Below are 19,611 nucleotides of genomic sequence, written 5' to 3' on the forward strand. Positions count from 1 at the left end.
TGACGAGTGACCGAACAGTTGGTCGAAATACCACAGTAGTAGTATAGAATAGAATAATAAATTGGCTGACTACATTACATAAGTAATTCAGGTAACTACGAGAGATACCTCGCCAGCTCGTTGTGAGTGAGATGTAAGTAAGCTAAGTAGGGATAATCTGAATGGTGGATGAAGGGGACAGAGTAGTAAGCGATTTGAGTACAGGTTGTTACTGTCACGTGCCGTTGAAATTGTTCTCCTCCCCCACGACGCGCGCCGCTACCAACACGTATCATCCAACCGCTTCAAGGTTCAAGTTTCTGTTTTCTATGCAAGGTACTTATTGCCCCATTAACAAATGAACAATGCTGATCCTAAAAATAATAATAGAAATACAGTCGTGCAGCTTCAGCGCAACGACAAAATACACTGCTCTACATATGATAAATACCACTAATAAATAGTTCAAGATGTCGCTGGCCACGGTTACACCTTCCAAGGACTTGCCTTGACGCGTTTCAGTGACCGTATGCCTTCCAGTTCCGACCTGTGCCCAGCACGGCTGACACTCGCACCCTCACCAGATTCATCCAGATGATGTTGTGGTAATTTCAAAGATAACGTCCTGCGTCTGCTCTCTACCACGGGTGTGTTATCATGGACCGTCATCTTTTCGTTGGCTGTCGACTCGGTGTGGCCGAAGAACAGGGGGTTGAAAGAGAACCCAACGTATGGGCCCGTATCGAGTTTTCGGATAGGCGACAAGGGGGAGAGAGGCTTGGAGGATACTGCATGAGGAGGGACCTTCAAGGCCAACGAACTCCCTCTGCGGTGGGTCCTCTTCGGCGACTCTCGGTCAATGCGTGTCTTGGCACTGAAGGGTGGTGATTCGACGCAAGTCGAGGAAGACATGTTCGACATGACTTCCACATCACTGTCAACCTCCCTGCCAACACCCCAGCCATCATCAAGTTTCCTCTTACTCGACGCAACCTCCTCACACAACCTCCCCTCGAGCTCATTCGAAAGATCCTGCTCAACAAGACTCGCCTCCCTAGCCAACTTAAGCCTCTCCACCTCCCTCGCGAGTTTCCTATACTCGCGGCTCCATTCCCCCGTCACCTCCAAAATCTCAAGCTCATGCGCCTCCTTCATCTCCCCAACAACCCTCTTGCTCTCCTCCAACTCTCTTATAAGATCCTTCACAAACTCCTCTAAAAGCCTCTCCTTCCGGACATCCAACACCATCTGCTTCGCTGCCCACGTAACAGCAGCTACCCGCGACTGCTTCATCTTCTCCCCCTCCGCGATGAGCTCGTCGATCTGTCGCTGCATCTTCCATATCTGGTTGGAGAGCAACAGGCGATCGCAGAACTCCTTGAATGCGTTGGAGCATTTCGACGCTTTCGTGAACCGGAGGGCTTGGCTGCCTCATAGCATCGTTGAAGACAGGAATATGAAGTTATTGGGTGAACGTGCCCAGCATCACGACTTTTTAAGGTGCTTTACATACGCGAGATGTCTTGGACCAGACTACCAAGCTGTAATGGCTGAAGGGATGTTCTTTTCTATCGATATATCTAGGAATATTGTACTGAGAACGATACTTTTCGTCGAGTCTCGCCATGAACATTAATTCTATCTGAATCCTACTATCCGAAGTACATGATTACATTGCATTTTCTACAGTTTGAGTGAAAGAATAAAAATGGCCGAAAACGCCCCTGAAATCCCCTCAAGTCTCCCTTTAACCAGTTGTGAGCTTTAGAAGCACAATGGTTTTGGTGCATGTCGGACTAAACTTACTCTTCTTCTTCTTCTTCTCAAGTTTATCATCTGCTTTTCCAAGTTACCTCGTACTCTCTTCCACGAACTGCTTAGCACGCGACCTCACAAAACTGCGGGTCTTCATCCCTGCAATTTTTCACCTGAATTATTCAGGGAAGCTGCGCCCTCAAAAGCAAGGAATAAGTTCAAGTTAGCCCACTCAATCATAAAGAACACGCATCAGCAGCGGAAGGTCGGTGTAAGAAATTATAGTGTCGAGGACCAAAAGCTCCCCCTTATTTTGCTTGCCATTCTGTACTCGGAAAATGAAGAACTTCCAGTCGAAGCCATTGGTAACACACCCTCGGAGGGCATTCAAGCTGTAATCATGTATTGAGGTAGGCATGTGATGGAAGCAAGAATCATACTCACCCGCCAGGACGACGGCAAAACCTTTCCAGGAGTACATACTTAGCATTAGGTGGTCGGTTTGGAAAACCGCGCAAAACTGATGGCTGGCCATGTCGTCTCTGTTTGTGGTGAAAATCATAGGTATCTCAACTAAACGCCCTAAAGAGGCAAATTTAAGACGTCATTCAGGATTTCTTGTGATTGGAACATACTTCCGATTGGCGTTCCACTTTTGGAGACTACAAAGTCCACAATTGGACCCATGTCAATAATATCGGATTCGTCAAAGGGAATGATTTGTATCTCAGCCCCATCAATAGAACTGAAGTACGCAGCAAGGTGGGTCAAGATGAAACCGGATAAAAATCTTCGGCCTGCTACGGTCTGACGACGGTGGAGCTTAGTGAAAGAGATCATGAATGGGGAGGGACGTATGTAACATACCTCATCGATGGCGACGGTGCGACAGACACTGGCAACTGACTCGGCTAAATGCCCAAAAAAACTCGCGGGAACATTTGGTCTCTCCTCTCCTGTAAGCCTAACTTCGTGGAGTTTAGAAGGTGTAAGACGAATGGGGGTAACGACGAAATTGTTGGCCATGGGTTGGAGGATGGAAGTGAAACGGATGACTCGGACGCACCCCCTTTCATGATCAAAGACGCGACGCGCGGAAATGCCAAATCCAGAGAGCCGCCGATCCTGCTGTCCAAAATTAAACCACGTGACCCTTTGTACCTCATGTAAATCGCGTGTGCAGACAGACGTCCCGGATTGAAATGATAATCACTGGAGCGAAAAACTTGAGGCCTCCATGCGTCGTAGGGCTGTGTCCTTGAGCATCCAGTAAAAGCCGTACGTTCTCCGCCTTCACAAAGATCGACGTCTGTCGTCACCTCTCTTGTTCCCATTCCGTTGCCCCCTGCCGTTATTGTCAGAAAAACAATACTTTATAATCGGCCCAACACACTACTTTAACGCAGCCATGGATTCTGCCCATCCCGCCATTTACACCAGCAGCGATACGTTGCAAGAGCAGGTCTCACATTTCATCGCTTCTTCTACACCGCCCTCGTCCAGCGTTTTCTTCTACCTCCTCCCGCCTTGTATATTATTGCTGGTGATTGACGTCGCTGTCAGGATATCATACCGCCCAGAACCTCTACCCCCAATAACCACCACTGTCGCCCCATCGGCCCCTCCCCATCCCTTCCACGACCTCGCAGCCAGAGCCAACCAAGTCCTCGCAGATTTCAAAGAGCTCGATCGGCAGCTAGAAAAAAAGATGCACTCCAAACTCCCCTCTCCGCGTAACCTCCCCCTCGTAGCGTGGACGAAGGGAAACCTCTCTGCGCGACATTATAACACTCCTCGTACCAGCCCTGCTGCGATCATGCCCGCCCAACATTCTCAAAGTCAGCAGAACGCCGTCGCCAGCTCAGCGTTCTCCAACTTTTGCGAGCGGCTTTTATTGATGAACCGCGTCTGGAAACAACAACGAGAGATCAAAGGCCTCCGAGACACACTCCGCTCCACCAAAGCGGCGAAATGCTCCAACGCATTCAAGGCGTTCTGCGATCGCCTGTTGCTCGCCAACCAGATATGGAAGATGCAGCGACAGATCGACGAGCTCATCGCGGAGGGGGAGAAGATGAAGCGGTCGAGGGTGGCGGCTGTTACGCGGGCTGCGAAGCAGATGGTGTTGGATGTCCGGAAGGAGAGGCTTTTAGAGGAGTTTGTGAAGGATCTTATAAGAGAGTTGGAGGAGAGCAGGAGGGTTGTTGGGGAGATGAAGGAGGCGCATGAGCTTGAGATTTTGGAGGTGACGGGGGAATGGAGCCGCGAGTATAGGAAACTCGCGAGGGAGGTAGAGAGGCTTAAGTTGGCTAGGGAGGCGAGTCTTGTTGAGCAGGATCTTTCGAATGAGCTGGAGGGGAGGTTGTGTGAGGAGGTTGCGTCGAGTAAGAGGAAACTTGATGATGGCTGGGGTGTTGGCAGGGAGGTTGACAGTGATGTGGAAGTCATGTCGAACATGTCTTCCTCGACTTGCGTCGAATCACCACCCTTCAGTGCCAAGACACGCATTGACCGAGAGTCGCCGAAGAGGACCCACCGCAGAGGGAGTTCGTTGGCCTTGAAGGTCCCTCCTCATGCAGTATCCTCCAAGCCTCTCTCCCCCTTGTCGCCTATCCGAAAACTCGATACGGGCCCATACGTTGGGTTCTCTTTCAACCCCCTGTTCTTCGGCCACACCGAGTCGAACGAAAAGATGATGATGCATGATAGCACACCCGTGGTGGAGAGCAGACGCAGGACGTTGTCTTTGAAATTACCACAACATCATCTGGATGAATCTAATGAGGGTGCGAGTGTCAGCCGTGCTGGGCACAGATCGGAACTGGAAGGCATACGGTCACTGAAACGCGTCAAGGCAAGTCCTTGGAAGGTGTAACCGTGGCCAGCGACATCTTGAACTATTTATTAGTGGTATTTATCATATGTAGAGTAGTGTATTTTGTCGTTGCGCTGAAGCTGCACGACTGTATTTCTATTATCTTTCAGGAATCAGCATTGTTCGTTTGTTAATGGGGCAATAAGTACCTGGCATAGAAAACAGAAAGGTTGAAGCGATTGGATGATACGTGTTTGGAAGCGCGCGTCGTGGGGGGAGGAGGAGAATGTTGACTTCACGTGATAGTAACCTATTACGGTCACAACAGTCGTCTACCACCTCGAACGGCTCACCATCCGTATGATAATGGGTATGCCCCGATCCTGCCGCTAGAAACAATCCAGTCTCAAGATCTCCGTCTTGCCAGTATGCTCAGCGTCTGACACCTCTTGACATGGCGATCTGAACTTGAATGTTACGACATCTGCGGCCTCATAAAGTCAAATGAATTATCTGGCTTTGTTGGATTTCTCCACGCGAACAAGCTAAGGTCATATTTTGCCTTGTTCCTGGTGGTCGTTCCCAACAGATTGTCGCGTTTCCATTCCGTATGTCTTTGCGAAGACGTGGCAAGCGCCTCCAATCTAAATTTGTCGTCTCCCGCTGGGTTCGACATATAAAAGCCATATTGACTCTGCCTCACCGAAAAGAGGGAACACGGCTCTTCACTCAACATGGCGCCAACCAGGTACATTGTTCTCATCGACGCCGGCTCGACAGGATCTAGGCTCTCTATCTTCAGGTCGCCATATATTGGTGCTGAGCCGCCTTGGGCCCGTCTCGGAATCAACCAGATATTCGAGGATGCAAAATCGCGGCATGAGATAGGGACCTGCGGTGGTGGTAAGTTTCCGCCTTTCCGTTTCCCTCTATATCATTGACTCAAACTGATTCTCAGGCATTCACTGCGCAATTACCGGACAGGACGTTAAAGCGCATCTCGGCCCTATCCTTGATGCCGCGGTCAACCATCTCAGGCCTCTGGGAGGTGCCGATGCATCAACTCCTGACAACACAGTTATCTACCTTTTGGCCACAGCAGGAATGCGAAACTTGGGGCGAGAGCATGTGGCTCGTTACGATTATGTCCTTCACCATGCTGGTGAATTTATCCGATCATACAGCCTTTATTTCAGATTTCATACCACGAACATCCGCACGATACCCGGACAACAGGAAGGGTTGTTTGTGTGGACGTACTTGAACTACGGGCGCCCCGATGATCAAGGCAACACAACAGCAGTATTGGAAATGGGAGGGGCTTCCCACCAGTTTGCATACGCAGTCCAGGACAATTTGGACCCCCACGCGCTTTCCGTATGTACCAACATACCTGCCATTAGGTCACAGAACCGAAAGGAAAATGTTTATGCGCGCTCTTGGGATGAATTTGGGGTAGATGCCTACAACAACCTGTTCGTCAAACAGCTTGTCGGATATGAAAACCCATGCCTTCCAACTGGACAGAAGGTCAAGGCCAAGAATGGCGTGGAGCATACAGGAAAAGCCGACTTTAAACTTTGCCATGAAATCGCTACCAATGTATACGAAGGCTTCGAATTCCCCGCACTTCCTAATTCTCCCAACATAACCAGCTTCGAGGCGTTGTCGAATTACTGGCACACCTATGAATTCTTCAGCCAACGTCATGGCGCCGGGTACATTGCCAGCAATCCCTATAACGCTGCTGCATTCAACGCAGCTGTGTTGGGGTACTGTAACGAGAGTTGGGATAATGTGAAGGAATGGGTTGGTACATTACCTTACGCCTCGGACGAGTACACTCAGAGGCATTGTCTTCTCGCGGCGACGTTGCTACACATATTGAAAGACGCACCGAAACCAGTCTCTATGAGGAAGAGCGAGCCTTGGACGTGGGGTGCCGCTGCACTTATAGCAAACAATAGAGGGTTAAAGCTCTGTCACGACGATGAACAGGAGTTGCCACTGTTCCTAGCCCCGCAACCCTGGCACGCTGGCAAGAATGGGTCTCTTGCTGAGATCCCACCTACCTTCCCTCCGCATGCTTTCGTGCAACCCGCTCTAATCATCCGTACCCCATCCATCCCCTTGTGGGCCTACCTCTCGTTCGCCGCGGCATTGATGCTCATCGGCCGTCTCGTTGTGCAGCGCTATCATGCGAAGGCCCTTGGCAAAATTTGCCTTCCGGATATGGAGAGCGCGTCGGGTGCGAAGGGTGATATGAAGGATCTCGCTGGGACCGTTCAGGGTTTGGAAGGGTTTTACAAGGATTGAGGTCGAGGTTGGAGAAAGTCGGACAAGGCTGCGTGTGCGGTGAATGGACTTTTGGATCATACCTAGCATATTGCTTCCACCGGATGTATGACCCGATTCGAACCTGTTGCCCGTAGTATTGCATGGACTACATACCTCTGGAATGTGTAGACCTTGTGCGATCAGTGTAAGTATGTGTCTCGTCGCCAGTATTCTTCAGACCTCCTATTGAGTTATTTGTCTGTCCAGTTGGTGGCCTGAACATGGGCCCTCGATGCTCCCTGGGACTTAGTCCAGCATGCGAATAATCAGCGAGCACCTGCTACTAATACAAGATACAACTACTTCGACCGAATGTGAAGCTGCACGACTGTAACTCTATTATCTTTTAGGAGTCAGCATTCGTTCGTTAATGAAGCAATATGTACCTTGCATGAAAAACATACCTTGAAGCGACTGGATGGTATTGTACGTGTTTGGTAGAAGAGAGGTGCCGTGCGAAGTCTGGACAGCGGGATCGGCGGCTTTCTGGATTTGGCATTTCCAGGTGTCGCGTCTTTGATCATGAATTTTGAAAGGGGTGCGTCCGAGTCATCCGTTTCACTCACAACCTCCACCCATGGCCAATAATTTCGTCGTTACCCCCATTCGTCTTACACCTTCTAAACTCCAGGAGGTTAAGCTAACAAGAGAGGAGAGACCGAACTTTGTTCCCGCGAGTTTCTATGGGCATTTAGCCGAGTCAGTTGCCAGTGTATGTCGCACCGTCGCCATCGACGAGGTATGTTACATACGTCCCTCCTCGTGCATGGTCTCAAGGTAGTGAGACGTGTCTCCAGCTGGCCTTCCCCAGTTAGTTGACACTTTGACTATTCTGCAAAATGTAAGATTCGAGCATTTGCCAAGAAGGCTGAGACAGGGTGCAATATCGTATCCGCGTAAAGTAAGCTCCTCCAGTTGGTGATAGGGCAATTCCACATTTTTATTTGCAATACGGAGTGTGGGTGCATCAAGAAATATGGGAAGTGGTGGAGTTGACGAAATTTCTCGTGTGAGTTGCAAGCTGAGTGATTGGAGGTTTGGAAAGGGCCTGCAACCAATTGACAAGAGCAAGCCTGACGGGAGAGTGAGATCAACCGACTCCCATTGGTGGGAATGAGAGGTGGCGACCATGATAGCGGTTTGACTGTCAATGCCCAGCAGGGTCTCAAAAGCAAATCGCTCGTCGAATGTGATTGATATCGATAATGGCAATGTCTTTGCAAGGTGCAACCATTGACGAAGAAGTTCTGCCTGTATCCTTGATCTCCTAGATGTAATCATTGAGCCAACACAAAGCAATGCCGAACTCCACAGCTCAGGCACTGAATGTGCTAGAGCGCGCCAAGCACGACAGACACCACTTATGGTGAAGGGCGTCGTTACTACCTCCTGGTTCTGATCGTTGGGAAGACGGCCTTTGTGACAAGCAAACGAGAATATAGTGACGCATATTTCAGGAGGGAGATGGAAAAAAGGGAGTTTGAGATTGCGCAGGGACTGTAGATGTGTCTGCTCCTCTCTCAGGCCTTGTATAGCAGCCTTGACTCGTTCGATTTCTGCTTCTAGACCCTGGAGATCAGAAAGATCCATATAAGCGTTGTTGCAGAGTGGGAAGGTGAGAGTGAGATGGCGTCTTTTGTAGAGGCAATTCGGATACGGAAAGAGGAAGGTATGTCAGACTGAAAGGGTCGGGATATGTGCGTGAGGTTTATTGCATCAAGAGATAGAGCCAACCACAGGACAGTTTGCTGACGCTGAGTCGCTGACCACGCCTGATGTCGATGGATGAATCGATGAAGTAATGATTGTTGTTCCGTGTTTGATCTTATCTTATCTAAATGGATTCGCAACCTCTCGAAATGAAACAACTTTGGCGTCGAGCTTGTATTTGAACTTAGTCAATACGAATGAGCCCTGGATTTTCCATGCTTCTTAGGTACAAGACCATCGGTAATGCATGAAATATAGAACAGGAACGAATTAAGGAGGGGAATCCTTCTCCCCAATTCCTCACACCCCTTTGTACTTCGTTGTACACAATCGCCTTCGAATCGGCAAGTCCAGTGTATATTCCCGCATGATACTTACCCCTAGGTTCAAGCGGCCTAGGCTTGACCACCTTTGTTCTCCCTGGATATAGGTATGTAAGTGCGTACACTGGATCAAGGCACAGAACTATACTTAGTGGTTCTTCAAGGTGCACACCGTGGAATTACAATGCAAAATTGGGGTGTAGGATAGGCAGCAAGAGGCAGCAGTCCCGCCATTTTCCGGTTTCCCCGTCAGTGGATCAAAATGCGCATATCACAGTGGTACGTTTCGTTTAATTAGAATATAAAGTTGAGGAGGGCCCAAGGTACTCGAAGTCAGGGCAGGTAGTCTTCGTTGCCTTTTTTGTTTTCTCTTTTGATAGCTGGCTTCATGGATGGAAGTACATACGTCCGTACCAAGGTACACCACGATACCCGGGTGGTTCCTCAAGTTAGGTCCTGTGGAATTATAATGCGAAGTTCAAAAGATGAGGTCTGTATGTAGGCAGTTGAGGTACAGAATTATACCGCAGTTCACGGTGCGCGTGGCTCATCAGGGTACGTCCCTTGTAGTCCGAATGCGCTATGTGGAGTCGGCTTTATCACGCTTCTCGCAACCACTGGCATAACTTGGAAGATACACACCGTAAAATTAGGACGTGAAGTCGAATGACTGAGGTAGAGGTAGAGGTAAGCCGCTAACGCACTTCTCAATTTTAGAATCTAAACGTATCTCTCCAAAGTTTCCTCACACGACCATTTACATTTGAATTTTGTCCGACCTCCAGACCTTCAAGCTTGGAGGTCGGATCACCAGGATTAACGGCAATCCACGCCATCAGCCTCAGGCTGTCAGGAGGAATACCCACCAATTCCGAGAGGGCCAGCTGTATAAGTGTTTTAAAAAAATTGGAGGTTAGTTTAAGCATCCCTACCTCTCTTTTCATCTCCCCTGGATAGGACGGAAGGCGGAGGTACGTCTGGATCAAGGTACGCCCTGTGAAATCAGAGTGTGAAGTTGCATGACTGAAGTAGAGAGAGGTAAGCCGCGAACGCACTTTCAGTTTTAAATTTCGAATGTGCGTCTCCATTGCAGGCTCACGACCAAGTATTTTGCCGGACCTGGAGACCTTTAAGTTCGGATCACTATGAAGGACTGACACAGTAAGCGTTCCGTCAAGCCCATCCATGACCCTTCACAATTCCATTTCGTACGTCAGGAGGACCACCCACCAACTCCGAATGTGAGCAGAAGGCGCCTATAAGTGTTCGCAAGAATTTTCATTTTTAAAAAGATTGGATTGGTGGCAGTCTCTTAGCCTTTTCTGAAAATCTACCCCTGTATACACGGATGGAAGGCAGAACTTGAAGTACGTTTGAATCAAGGTACGCACCTTCACCGTGTGTGACCTTACTGATTCTTCAAGGCACGTACGGAATCCCGTGGAATTAGGGATGTGGATGTGAGCCTGTAATAGCTGAAGCATGAAGTAAGTAGGGAGCTACCAACGCACTTCTCGAATCGAATGAACGTACCTCCTGCATACACACTTTCTCACCTCGTCCGATTCATCAACAAGCTTGAAGTGTCAAGCTTGTCAAGCTTCAAGCTTCGGATCACTGGGATTGACAATGACACAATAAGTATTTCCGTCAGATCAAGATCAAGTCAAAAACCGTCCAGGCTACTACAAAGTAGTCCACGCCCTGGCACTGCACGAACACCACTTTTTTTTTTTTTCGTTAGCTCCCCGTCCACCTATTCATCCATAAGTACTTCCGTTCCCCACCTCCTCGACTTACCAGGATTCAGGAAGACCACCCACCAAAGCCCACCAACTCCGGGTAATTGGATTGAAAAAGAATGCGGTGCAGCTTTTTGTTGCCTATTTTGACATACCACGATCGGGGCCGACTTAATTTCATTTCCGTTAACGTGTTTTCGGACCGATAAGGAGCGCTCGAGCTTCAAGTGTCATCCGGATTCGAAAATGTGGGGGTACTGTCCCTTGGGCCTTTACGTGTTCCAGAGTTAATGTTTGCGTTCGCGGGAGAAGGTGACGCGTGCAGGGGGGAGGGTTGATGTTTATCTGGAGAGTATTTATGGAGCTTCTCAGCTTGCGGGTTGACGCCTGAGGGTTTTGTGAAAGCCAAGACTGCTGAGATTTCAGCGTATGTTAGATCCTACTTCAAGAAGTTAACAACGGAGGAGTTGGTGAGAAGAAATGCGACGAGACACACGTCAGTAACGTACATAGTTCAAAGTTGGGCGGCTTAAAATTTGAATGCAGGCTTCCCCGTGATTGCACGTCAAAGGCGCGCTGATGACCAGGCGTATGTACCTTATCACTCCACTAACTGATAAGTACGACCGAAAGCACTTGGCCTGGGCCTTGAGGGGAAAAGTTGCTGCGGTACTGATGGCTGAGAACCGACCCTATGTGCATTGTACTAACAATGGAGGAGTTTGTGAGAACAAGGTCGACGGGCAAGGGGAGAGCGTACCTTTTAGGGTGGCTGTGATTCTATCAAAAGGCACACCCTGGCTTCATAATCTGATCATGATGACCCGGCGTATCTTTAATCTTAGATTTTAAATCTTATCGGTCAAGAAACTGACCAATGCCGCTCGTGACCTTCATCGCAGTCGCTCATGTTCCAGAGAAGGCTTCTAGGACCCTGGAATGTGCCCTCAGAGGCCGTATCCTTGGTGGTGAAAAAATTCCCACGGATTTCGAGTTTATCTGTGCATCGTTTAGAAGGTTGGGCGTCCTTTTCGAAAAAAAAAAACTGATGAAAAGGAGCAGTTTCTATCCGGACTTCGCCCAAAAGTGAAATTTCTATCCGGTCAAGTAAATTGGACCCTGAGGGCGCATTTTTGGGTCTTTTTCTCCCAAACTTTGCCTATGGCTTCCTTCTATGTATATGCTCATCTTTCATTAGGATACTAGCACAATTTCTTGTTGAGGTCGTCCGCCAGCGTGCAATCTTTGCTCAAAACTGATCAAAATTTCTCAAATTGACCCGGATACGGCCTCTGAGGGCACATTCCAGGGTCCTAGGCTTCTCATCGGAGAGGTGATGAATGTACTTCTTATCAATAGGGTGCGCACGTTCAATTACTTAAGTACCTCAAACCAGGCTAGTTAGGCGTTAACTGGGGTCCGTCCGCAACGGAGTTGGAGGAAAGAGGAGGCTTGAGTCATACCATATTATCTCGCATGCCGTGCGCAGACTATGCCGAGTACCAGTAGTGACTGGTGAGGCGTATATCCATAACGAACCCGCATTTTGAAGAAGGACAGGACCATCATAGTTTCTTTTACACCAAGTAATGATGCCATGATCGCGCCGTTCCAGGGGAGGGATCCGTGGGTTTGGGGTCAAACTTCCATTTTGGGGAGGATTGCCTGGAGGAGAATAAGAAGGTTCAAGGAAGATTGGCTCTGGAATGGTGTGAAGTTGGTGGGATTGGAGTTGGAGGATGTCGATGTTGACGTTGATCTAGCACGTGTGATGTTAACTTTGTGACTTCTGATTGCCAAGTTTGCTTGCTGCAACGATGCGGCTCTCCGTGAATCTTTCGACTCAACGTCGTCAGGGAAGGTTGAGTCTGGATTCTGGAACAAATGGAGAGATTTACAGAGATCAGATGGATACCTTTTGACTGCGTTTTTCATCCTCATTCTCGCTGTTGCTAATAAGGTTCTTAGCAAAAGGTACGAGCTGCCAATGCCATCAAGCAAATGAGTGTTTATGATAATTCTGATATTTGTTTATAGTAAGCGACCTTCCCCTCGGCGCATCCCTTCCTCCGTGCAGCTGGTGCGAATAACCGGGCATAGGAAGTCCTGTTATACTCCTCCAACTTGTCGTTCAGCATGCATCCATCAGCTGCTGCAGGAAGTGGCGACTCCGGGCCATTTTCGTCGATGAACCCCCCAAATCAGATTGCTCAACACAGTACGTCTCAACTCACATCGATCGTTATACTCCTACTCATCCTCACCTCGTCCTCAAAGCCCAGTCGTCTTCTCATTTAGACAGTACTACAGCACCCAGCAGTAGCTTGTGGTACTTTGCTGACAAGCCTTTACCTGCACCGTCTGCCTCTACACCTATGATCGGCCCTCCATCAACGTTCTACAACCCAGAGGATAACTCTCAACAGCTGAGAGACAGCCATGCACAGCAGTACCAGCAATGGATTGAAATGTTCGGTAACCAGCAGCGGGGTGCTACTACAGCGTACGACGCACTTCAGCAGCAGCAGCACCACCAGCACAGGGGGTACCAGCCAATGCCACAGACCCAGTTCAACTTTGTCGCTGGGCAATACACGCCTCCTCACTCGTTGAGCGCCTACGCGGAATCAGCATCGGGTGGCACGGTCACTCAATCTAATGTGGGCGCGCCTTCGGATGATTACGACAATTCGAGGGAAGGCTATCAACCCTATTACGACCTTTTGGCGGCTACGGCTGGCGCGTCTTCATCTTCTGTCTCGCCTCAGTCGTATCATCCAAGGGCCATGTCTGAATCAACTTATACGGAGACGCCTAGTTCGGCGTATCAGCAACCTACGCATTCTCATCCTCATTCTTTACAAACGAACCCACAGCAGCGTTCGAGTGCACAGACGCAACATCAGCAGCAAACACAACCACAACGTCCCACCCAACCCGCTCCTTCCCATGCACGCCAACAGCATCTTTCTCCTCATCACCAGCAGGCCTATTCATCCGGGTCTAACACGCTATCTACACACTCTGCTTCTTTATCCCCGGCTTCTGTGTCGTGGACTGATGATGCGAGTTATCCAAACGCGCATCCGAGCCCGCCGTCGGTGAATGGAAGGGGCACGTATGCACAACCACAACCACAACATCCACAACGACAGAATGGTGCACTGAATGGGAATGGCGCGGCGGGGAGGTCAACGCACATTAGAAGACCTGTGGGTACGGTTGAGTTGAGTCCCGGGGGTTCTCCCCCTGGCACTAATGGGATCAATGGTACTTCGCACCAACCCCAAAAACAAACACATTCGCATCACTTGCTCGTTGGTCCACCGCTACCACCAGCAGCCCAGGCACCTAAAGCGAATGGAACTGGGACTGGGATTGTTACGAAGACGGGGTCAAAACGGAAAAGGGTGAAGAGGGGTGTGGGTGAAGAGTCTTCTTCACCACCTCAAAACCAACATCGGCCACACCCGCAACAACAGAACGGGAATGGGAATGGGCAACTGAAAATTGTACCGTGGACTGAATTTGCTGGGGAACCAGGGAGCGATTCGGATAGTGACGATTCGGACGATGAGGGTTTTTTTGATGGTGGTGGGATTGGTGTTGGGTTGGGTGGGTTGGGGGTTGTTAGTAAGGGTGTGAAGAGGGGGAGGGGGTTTGGGGGGCGGAGTCGGCTGTGAGTGATCTTCTTTCTTTTTCATCTTTTTCTTTGTTGTTGTGTTTTTGGAAGAGATGGGGGGAGGGGGAGCGTGTGCGGAGGAGATTGTTGGTGGGGAGCCTTGGTTGATGAAGCCTTTGGTTGGAAGACCTTGGTTTCCCCATGGGTTGCTGCGTATATCGTCAACTGCGGGATTGCTGCGATAGTTTCGTGTTGCCCGTCCGGTCTTCTTTCTTGCATTCACTCAGTCGTCTATGATGATGAAGAACCGGAACTGACTGCGCTTTCTCTCTTCTTTTCATATAACCTTACTCCGTGTGGCTCTGCACCAAAATTGTCTCGGTCAATACCCTGTGGCGTTAACCTCTCGTCGACCTCGGGTTTGAATGAACATTACGCCGCTTCAACATGGGCTACCCTCTCCGCCGTTTAATTCGGCTACATCTTGTCGTATGCGGCCGATTTTTTTTTTTTGCGTGGCGGTGTTCTCTGCCACATTTTGTTTTCCCTTTATTTTGCTTTGTTTTTTTCCCACTGCTTTGCCGTTTGCTCACCAATTTCCTTTGCACCCCTTCTTCCTCTTTTCACGCGTTGCTGCAATGGAATACATCTACATTCACCTGGTGGCGCTCCATTCAACACATTCCGTCCATCTGCTGCTGCGCCACTGCCCTGCGCCACGTCCGTGCGGATGAACGCACTGCCTCATCATCTCGGAACGCCAATCACTCCGTATTTCTCAATTATGCCAAATCTCCTCAATTCTATTCCGAAAACGAACCAAACTCTAAATCGACCAATGGACTCCTCGCATCTCGCATCGGTCGGATGGGACGCACTCAATCTTTCCCGATGTCCATGCATATGTTTGGGTTCTCCTGAATTAAACCAAACCTAGTCCGGGAGCATGCACACACTGCAAGAAACTCAAGGTACGCACAAACACGCACCACCTCCCTCCCTCTTTTTCCATGTCGTTTTTCGGTCTTTCTGCGTGCCGTGATAGCTTTACTAACGAATTGTTGCTTATCCCTTCATTCACATCAACCCTCGTATCCGACGTCATCTCCTCCTTCCAATCCATCGGCCGCCTTTGGTGATATTGCTACCCGGAATGACCTCCTCCGGACCCACCCCCCATGCGTTACTGCCCGCTTACCCTCTCTGTCTACCCTACCCTACACATGGATGTACCTGGGCCACCTCGCAATCTATCCCGATTAACTAAAACCAGATGAAATGCGACTTTCCGAAACACGAAAATACCTGCAAGCGATGCAAGTCCGGGGGACATGTATGTGTCGTGGAAGGGCGGAAGCCCAGAACTGCTCCGAAGTGAGTCACCATTTTTCGCCGCATTTTCTCTGTCCATCCCTTGTCATGTCTCGTGCTTGTCATTTGTCCTTCCGGCATTTTTTTACCCGTTGGGACGGGATTTTCAAAGCGCAGTTTCGGTTTGTCATTTTTGTGGATTGCGGATATGATTGATAGGCTTTTCTTGGCCTGTTATCTGCTTGCTTAAAAGTGCGAGTGTAGGTTTGACTATCTATATCAGTCGCCTTCGCCTTTTCCCCTTCACTTGACTTCACTGCACTTCAAAGATGGTCTCCACTAGATCCTCTTCACCCGTCTCTGAGCTATCAATGTCTTCACCCCCTTCTACCCGTCCACCTTCTCGAGTTTCATCTACTTCAGATTTACATCCTGATTTTCTCCCTCCTAGTAAACGCGAATACCTCCTCGCACAAATCAGGCAGAAGGACGCGATAATCGAGTCGTTGCTCAAGCAGGTATATACATCATTATCTCTTCTATTTTTGACTTGTGTTGCTGATAATATCCCACGGCTATTCATAGCTACACAACCCATACCTCGCCACACCGCTCTCCATCGCATCTTACCGTATGGCCACCTCCCCGTCGGACCAAAACAACCGAAACGTCCTGGCCTGGCTCGACCGCCTCCAATCGAGCGTCCGAGATGCCGGTTCGAGGGGCGGGCCTGGGGCTTTCCTCAACCTCCGCAATCAGGGAGACGATGACTCTGACGTCGAGTCTTCTGAGGCTCATAAGAAGTCCTTTGGAGTGCTCCCGTCGCAAGAGGAAGATGACTCTGGTGGTGATTGTGCTGATGGGGCGTGTGCAGACGTTGAGAAGCTGTTGCCGGACTCGCATGTCCCACTTGGGTTGATTGCCAATTTGAGTTTGAGTAATAGTAAGCTGAAGAAGAAGAATTTTGCGAAGGATGGGTTGCTTAATGAGGAGGATTTCGATGATGATAATGTTGTACGTATCTTCTTTGACGCCTTTTTCTATCGTTCTGACGTTTTCGTGCTCTTTCAAAGGGCGTCGCGAATGATACGTACTTTATGCCTGGTAAGTAGGCATGTTGATTATGAGAGCCTATCTGACGATCATTTTGTAGGCCCCGCCACTGATCTTGGAATCCGGGCTACCTTGATTGAACAACACAGTCCCCCAGAGATTCTCGTCCACGGTTTAGTTACACCTGAAGATGTCGAAAAACTGTTCCAAATGTATGTTCCACGTTCGTTAACATGCGTAACACTTACAGTTATCATCTACAAAGATTTTTCCAGAAATTGGATGTAAGACGCTTTTACTTTTCGTACAACGTAGAGAGGTCTCTGACGTTCACTCATCAGCCTTTCATCTCCTTACTTGACCCTGTACTTCATACCCCTGCGTCAACATTTGCACGGTGTCCTTTCCTCTTCACCGTTAGTATGTATCCCTCTTCTCATCTGCCTTCTGTATGTATGGCTGACGATACAACAGTCTGCGCAGTGTCATCAAGGTATTACACTGAAAAGTCGGAGATATACCCAATAGCCATGCACTTCGCCAAGCACTCAGCTGCGAACGCTCTGATCGATGGCTGGAAATCGGTGGAGCTCTGCCAGGCCTATATCCTCATGAGTATATACGCCGTCCCAGCTCGGAGATGGGAGGAAGACAGAAGTTGGCTGTATACCGGCCTTGCTATCAGGTACTTCTACATTCCCAGCTGGAAGATGTTAGCTCAATGGACGTTGCTAGAATCGCCACTGACCTCAACTTGCATCAAATCTCTTCAACAAAGCCGCAAAATGAGAGGCAGGAACGGGAAATTATGAATAAGACCCGTGTTTGGATGATCTGCTTCAATTTGGATCGATCTACGGCGACTCAGTTTGGGAAGCCGTCAACGATTAAAGAAGATTTGTGCGTTTTTTTCTTCTATGTTTGTTCCTGTTCGCTAACCTTTTGAATCAGCATTGTCCGAAACGCAAAGGACTGGTATAAAAAGTCGCGATACAATCTCCCCGTGAGTTTGCTGCATACTTTGTTGAAACTTTTGCTGATGAGTGCGCAGTACGACGTCCACCTTTGCGCTTACTCTATGCTTCTCCAAATTGTCGCCAAGTTCCATGATGAGATTTTCAGCGACCCTTCCTCGTCAAGTGGTCTCAACAAGGTAACGTCATTCTTGTTGGTCGTTCAGATCTCTCCTTGACGGTTTGGGTAGACGGTCGACTTCAGAACAGTGACGTTGAAACATGACGAGCACCTCACAGCGTATCACGAGGAGTGGTCAAAACGATTTGCTGAGGGTTCTGATCCAAGTGGCAAGTAACATGCTCAACTGTCCTCCACCTCGACCACTGACAGTCATGTCTAGATTTGGGTTGCGCTTTCCGATGCAAACTTCTTCCCTTGTAAGCCTCAATCTCATTGTTTAACCCATTCCATGAACTCACTCTGTACACAGCCTTGTCGGGTATTCGCGGCTTGTGATGTTCTCTTTTGGGTTTCAACAAGCGTATCAGCGTGGTCTGGGGCAAGGAGACCATGTCTTTTTCAACAAGGTTTGTGCATCTTCGCCTTGGATCGACCTGCCTGACCATCTACCCAGTGTTTGGACGCTGCGAAATCGGTCATTGAGAATATGATCGAGAGTTTAGCTCCTAGTGGCTATATGCGATACGCCCCAGATGGTGAGTAGCGAAAGAAGGATGTCATGCATAAGTTGTGTATCTAACATTTTTGTAAGGCCACTTCGTTTTTGCATCGTTTGCCTCTGCGTTCCTTCTCAAGGCAGGTTTCTTTGTCAACCTTTTGGCTGATTTCAACTGACTCGTCTGAGTAGCTCCTACGACCAGAGTTCGGGAAACTTCTGACGAAAGACCAGGAGAACGAAATCTTCGACTTGATAGGGCGGCTCATACAGACTCTCAGCTCACCCAAGATAGCGATTGATGATCGTCACACACCCAAACTCTACGCCCGATTCCTCGCAGGCCTGCTATCCAGGCACCGAAGGGATGGCGTTACCGTAGGTCGCCTTCACCCACAGCCACTGTCCCCCAACACCGCCGCGACAAACGGGCCAACCCAACCCGCCTCAGCTTCTATCACCTTTTCCGTGTCGCAGCTGCAGGGCCAAAGCAACGTTGCTGAACCAAATCCATCCTTCTCTCAGAATAACTTGCGCCAGACGATGGATACTCCGATTTACATGCCAGAGGCGACTTTTGGTGCGAGCACGGGGCAGATTCATTTCGGAAATGATTTGGAAATGGCGGCATATTCCAACTCTGGGTTCTCTGAGGAGGAAACTCTTGCCACGATGCAGGCCATCAGAAATCCTGCCTGGTGGCAGAATATGATGATGCCTGGGTGAGTTCGCATTGACAGCTGCTCTTTCTGACGTCTTTCGCTGACCATGGTTATCTGTAGGTTTTCATGGCCAGAAGGCTCTCCTTCGCCGCCAGCCAATCACGTTGCCTCTGCTGCCGCTACCTATCATCACAATATGAACATGCCAGGCAGCGGAGGCTTTGGCATATTTCGCACTGCCCAGGTTCCCTTGCATTGATTGTATTTTCCTTCCTTGGGTTTGTGTCGTTTTGAAATATTGTTGCTTCGTGATGTACTTTGATTTTATGTTTTCAAATTGCTGTCTAACAGATCGTCTACTCCGTCTCATCGATTCAAGTTCGTTCCGCACTCTATGTACTCTATATCAAACAGTCATTACTCAATCATGTACATGTCTATCTAGTTCATTGCATCGAAGTTTGTCAAGAAAAAAGAAAAAGCTAAGACTGAAACAAATACGCGTAAGATATCATGAAAATGATGCAGGCGTCTGGTCCCAATACGGTTTTGCTTGAAGGAGTATGGTCTTTTTGTTGACCTCACCTGAGCTCGCCGACGCTGTGTGGCGGAAGACGAAAGAATTAGAGGGTTTGGCATTGAGTTTTCAGATACGGGCAAATTTCAATT

General features: G+C 49.1%; 5 protein-coding genes across 5 annotated transcripts; 4 read left to right on the forward strand and 1 right to left on the reverse strand.

Moving 5' to 3' along the window:
* Nucleotides 1-368: 368 nt before the first annotated feature.
* On the reverse strand, nt 369-4,706 carry LACBIDRAFT_307301 (uncharacterized protein). The gene has a single exon (XM_001885941.1). The coding sequence runs from the start codon at nt 1,225-1,227 to the stop codon at nt 466-468; it is 762 nt and encodes a 253-aa protein (XP_001885976.1). The 5' UTR covers nt 1,228-4,706; the 3' UTR covers nt 369-465.
* A 577-nt stretch (nt 4,707-5,283) lies between these two features.
* LACBIDRAFT_307306 (uncharacterized protein) lies at nt 5,284-6,865 on the forward strand (the record flags this gene model as incomplete). Its single annotated transcript, XM_001885856.1, has 2 exons — nt 5,284-5,452; nt 5,508-6,865. 2 exons carry the CDS (start codon nt 5,284-5,286, stop codon nt 6,863-6,865), a joined length of 1,527 nt encoding a protein of 508 aa, XP_001885891.1.
* A 2,316-nt stretch (nt 6,866-9,181) lies between these two features.
* LACBIDRAFT_331570 (uncharacterized protein) lies at nt 9,182-10,501 on the forward strand (the record flags this gene model as incomplete). Its single annotated transcript, XM_001885857.1, has 10 exons — nt 9,182-9,198; nt 9,422-9,474; nt 9,605-9,606; nt 9,705-9,831; nt 9,877-9,906; nt 9,954-9,957; nt 10,082-10,160; nt 10,236-10,286; nt 10,344-10,379; nt 10,415-10,501. The coding sequence occupies 10 exons, from the start codon at nt 9,182-9,184 to the stop codon at nt 10,499-10,501; spliced, it is 486 nt and encodes a 161-aa protein (XP_001885892.1).
* A 1,757-nt stretch (nt 10,502-12,258) lies between these two features.
* Nucleotides 12,259-14,755, forward strand: LACBIDRAFT_331571 (uncharacterized protein; the record flags this gene model as incomplete). Its single annotated transcript, XM_001885858.1, has 5 exons — nt 12,259-12,429; nt 12,463-12,635; nt 12,699-12,741; nt 12,797-14,340; nt 14,395-14,755. 5 exons carry the CDS (start codon nt 12,259-12,261, stop codon nt 14,753-14,755), a joined length of 2,292 nt encoding a protein of 763 aa, XP_001885893.1.
* Nucleotides 14,756-15,923: 1,168 nt separating this feature from the next.
* On the forward strand, nt 15,924-19,201 carry LACBIDRAFT_307309 (uncharacterized protein; the record flags this gene model as incomplete). Its single annotated transcript, XM_001885859.1, has 17 exons — nt 15,924-16,112; nt 16,180-16,608; nt 16,668-16,698; nt 16,748-16,859; nt 16,913-16,931; nt 16,989-17,067; nt 17,122-17,332; nt 17,383-17,547; nt 17,599-17,650; nt 17,699-17,800; nt 17,852-17,951; nt 18,005-18,041; nt 18,095-18,191; nt 18,239-18,320; nt 18,377-18,420; nt 18,473-19,002; nt 19,063-19,201. 17 exons carry the CDS (start codon nt 15,924-15,926, stop codon nt 19,199-19,201), a joined length of 2,418 nt encoding a protein of 805 aa, XP_001885894.1.
* Between the last annotated feature and the right edge of the window lie 410 nt (nt 19,202-19,611).

The sequence above is a fragment of the Laccaria bicolor genome, genomic scaffold (assembly GCF_000143565.1).
Source record: "Laccaria bicolor S238N-H82 LACBIscaffold_34 genomic scaffold, whole genome shotgun sequence".
Taxonomy (NCBI): Eukaryota; Fungi; Basidiomycota; class Agaricomycetes; order Agaricales; family Hydnangiaceae; genus Laccaria; species Laccaria bicolor.

Coding starts and splice junctions, on each gene's coding strand:
- LACBIDRAFT_307301 (XM_001885941.1), bottom strand. CDS start 1,227: ATGGTGTTGGATGTCCGGAAGGAGAGGCTTTTAGAGGAGTTTGTGAAG.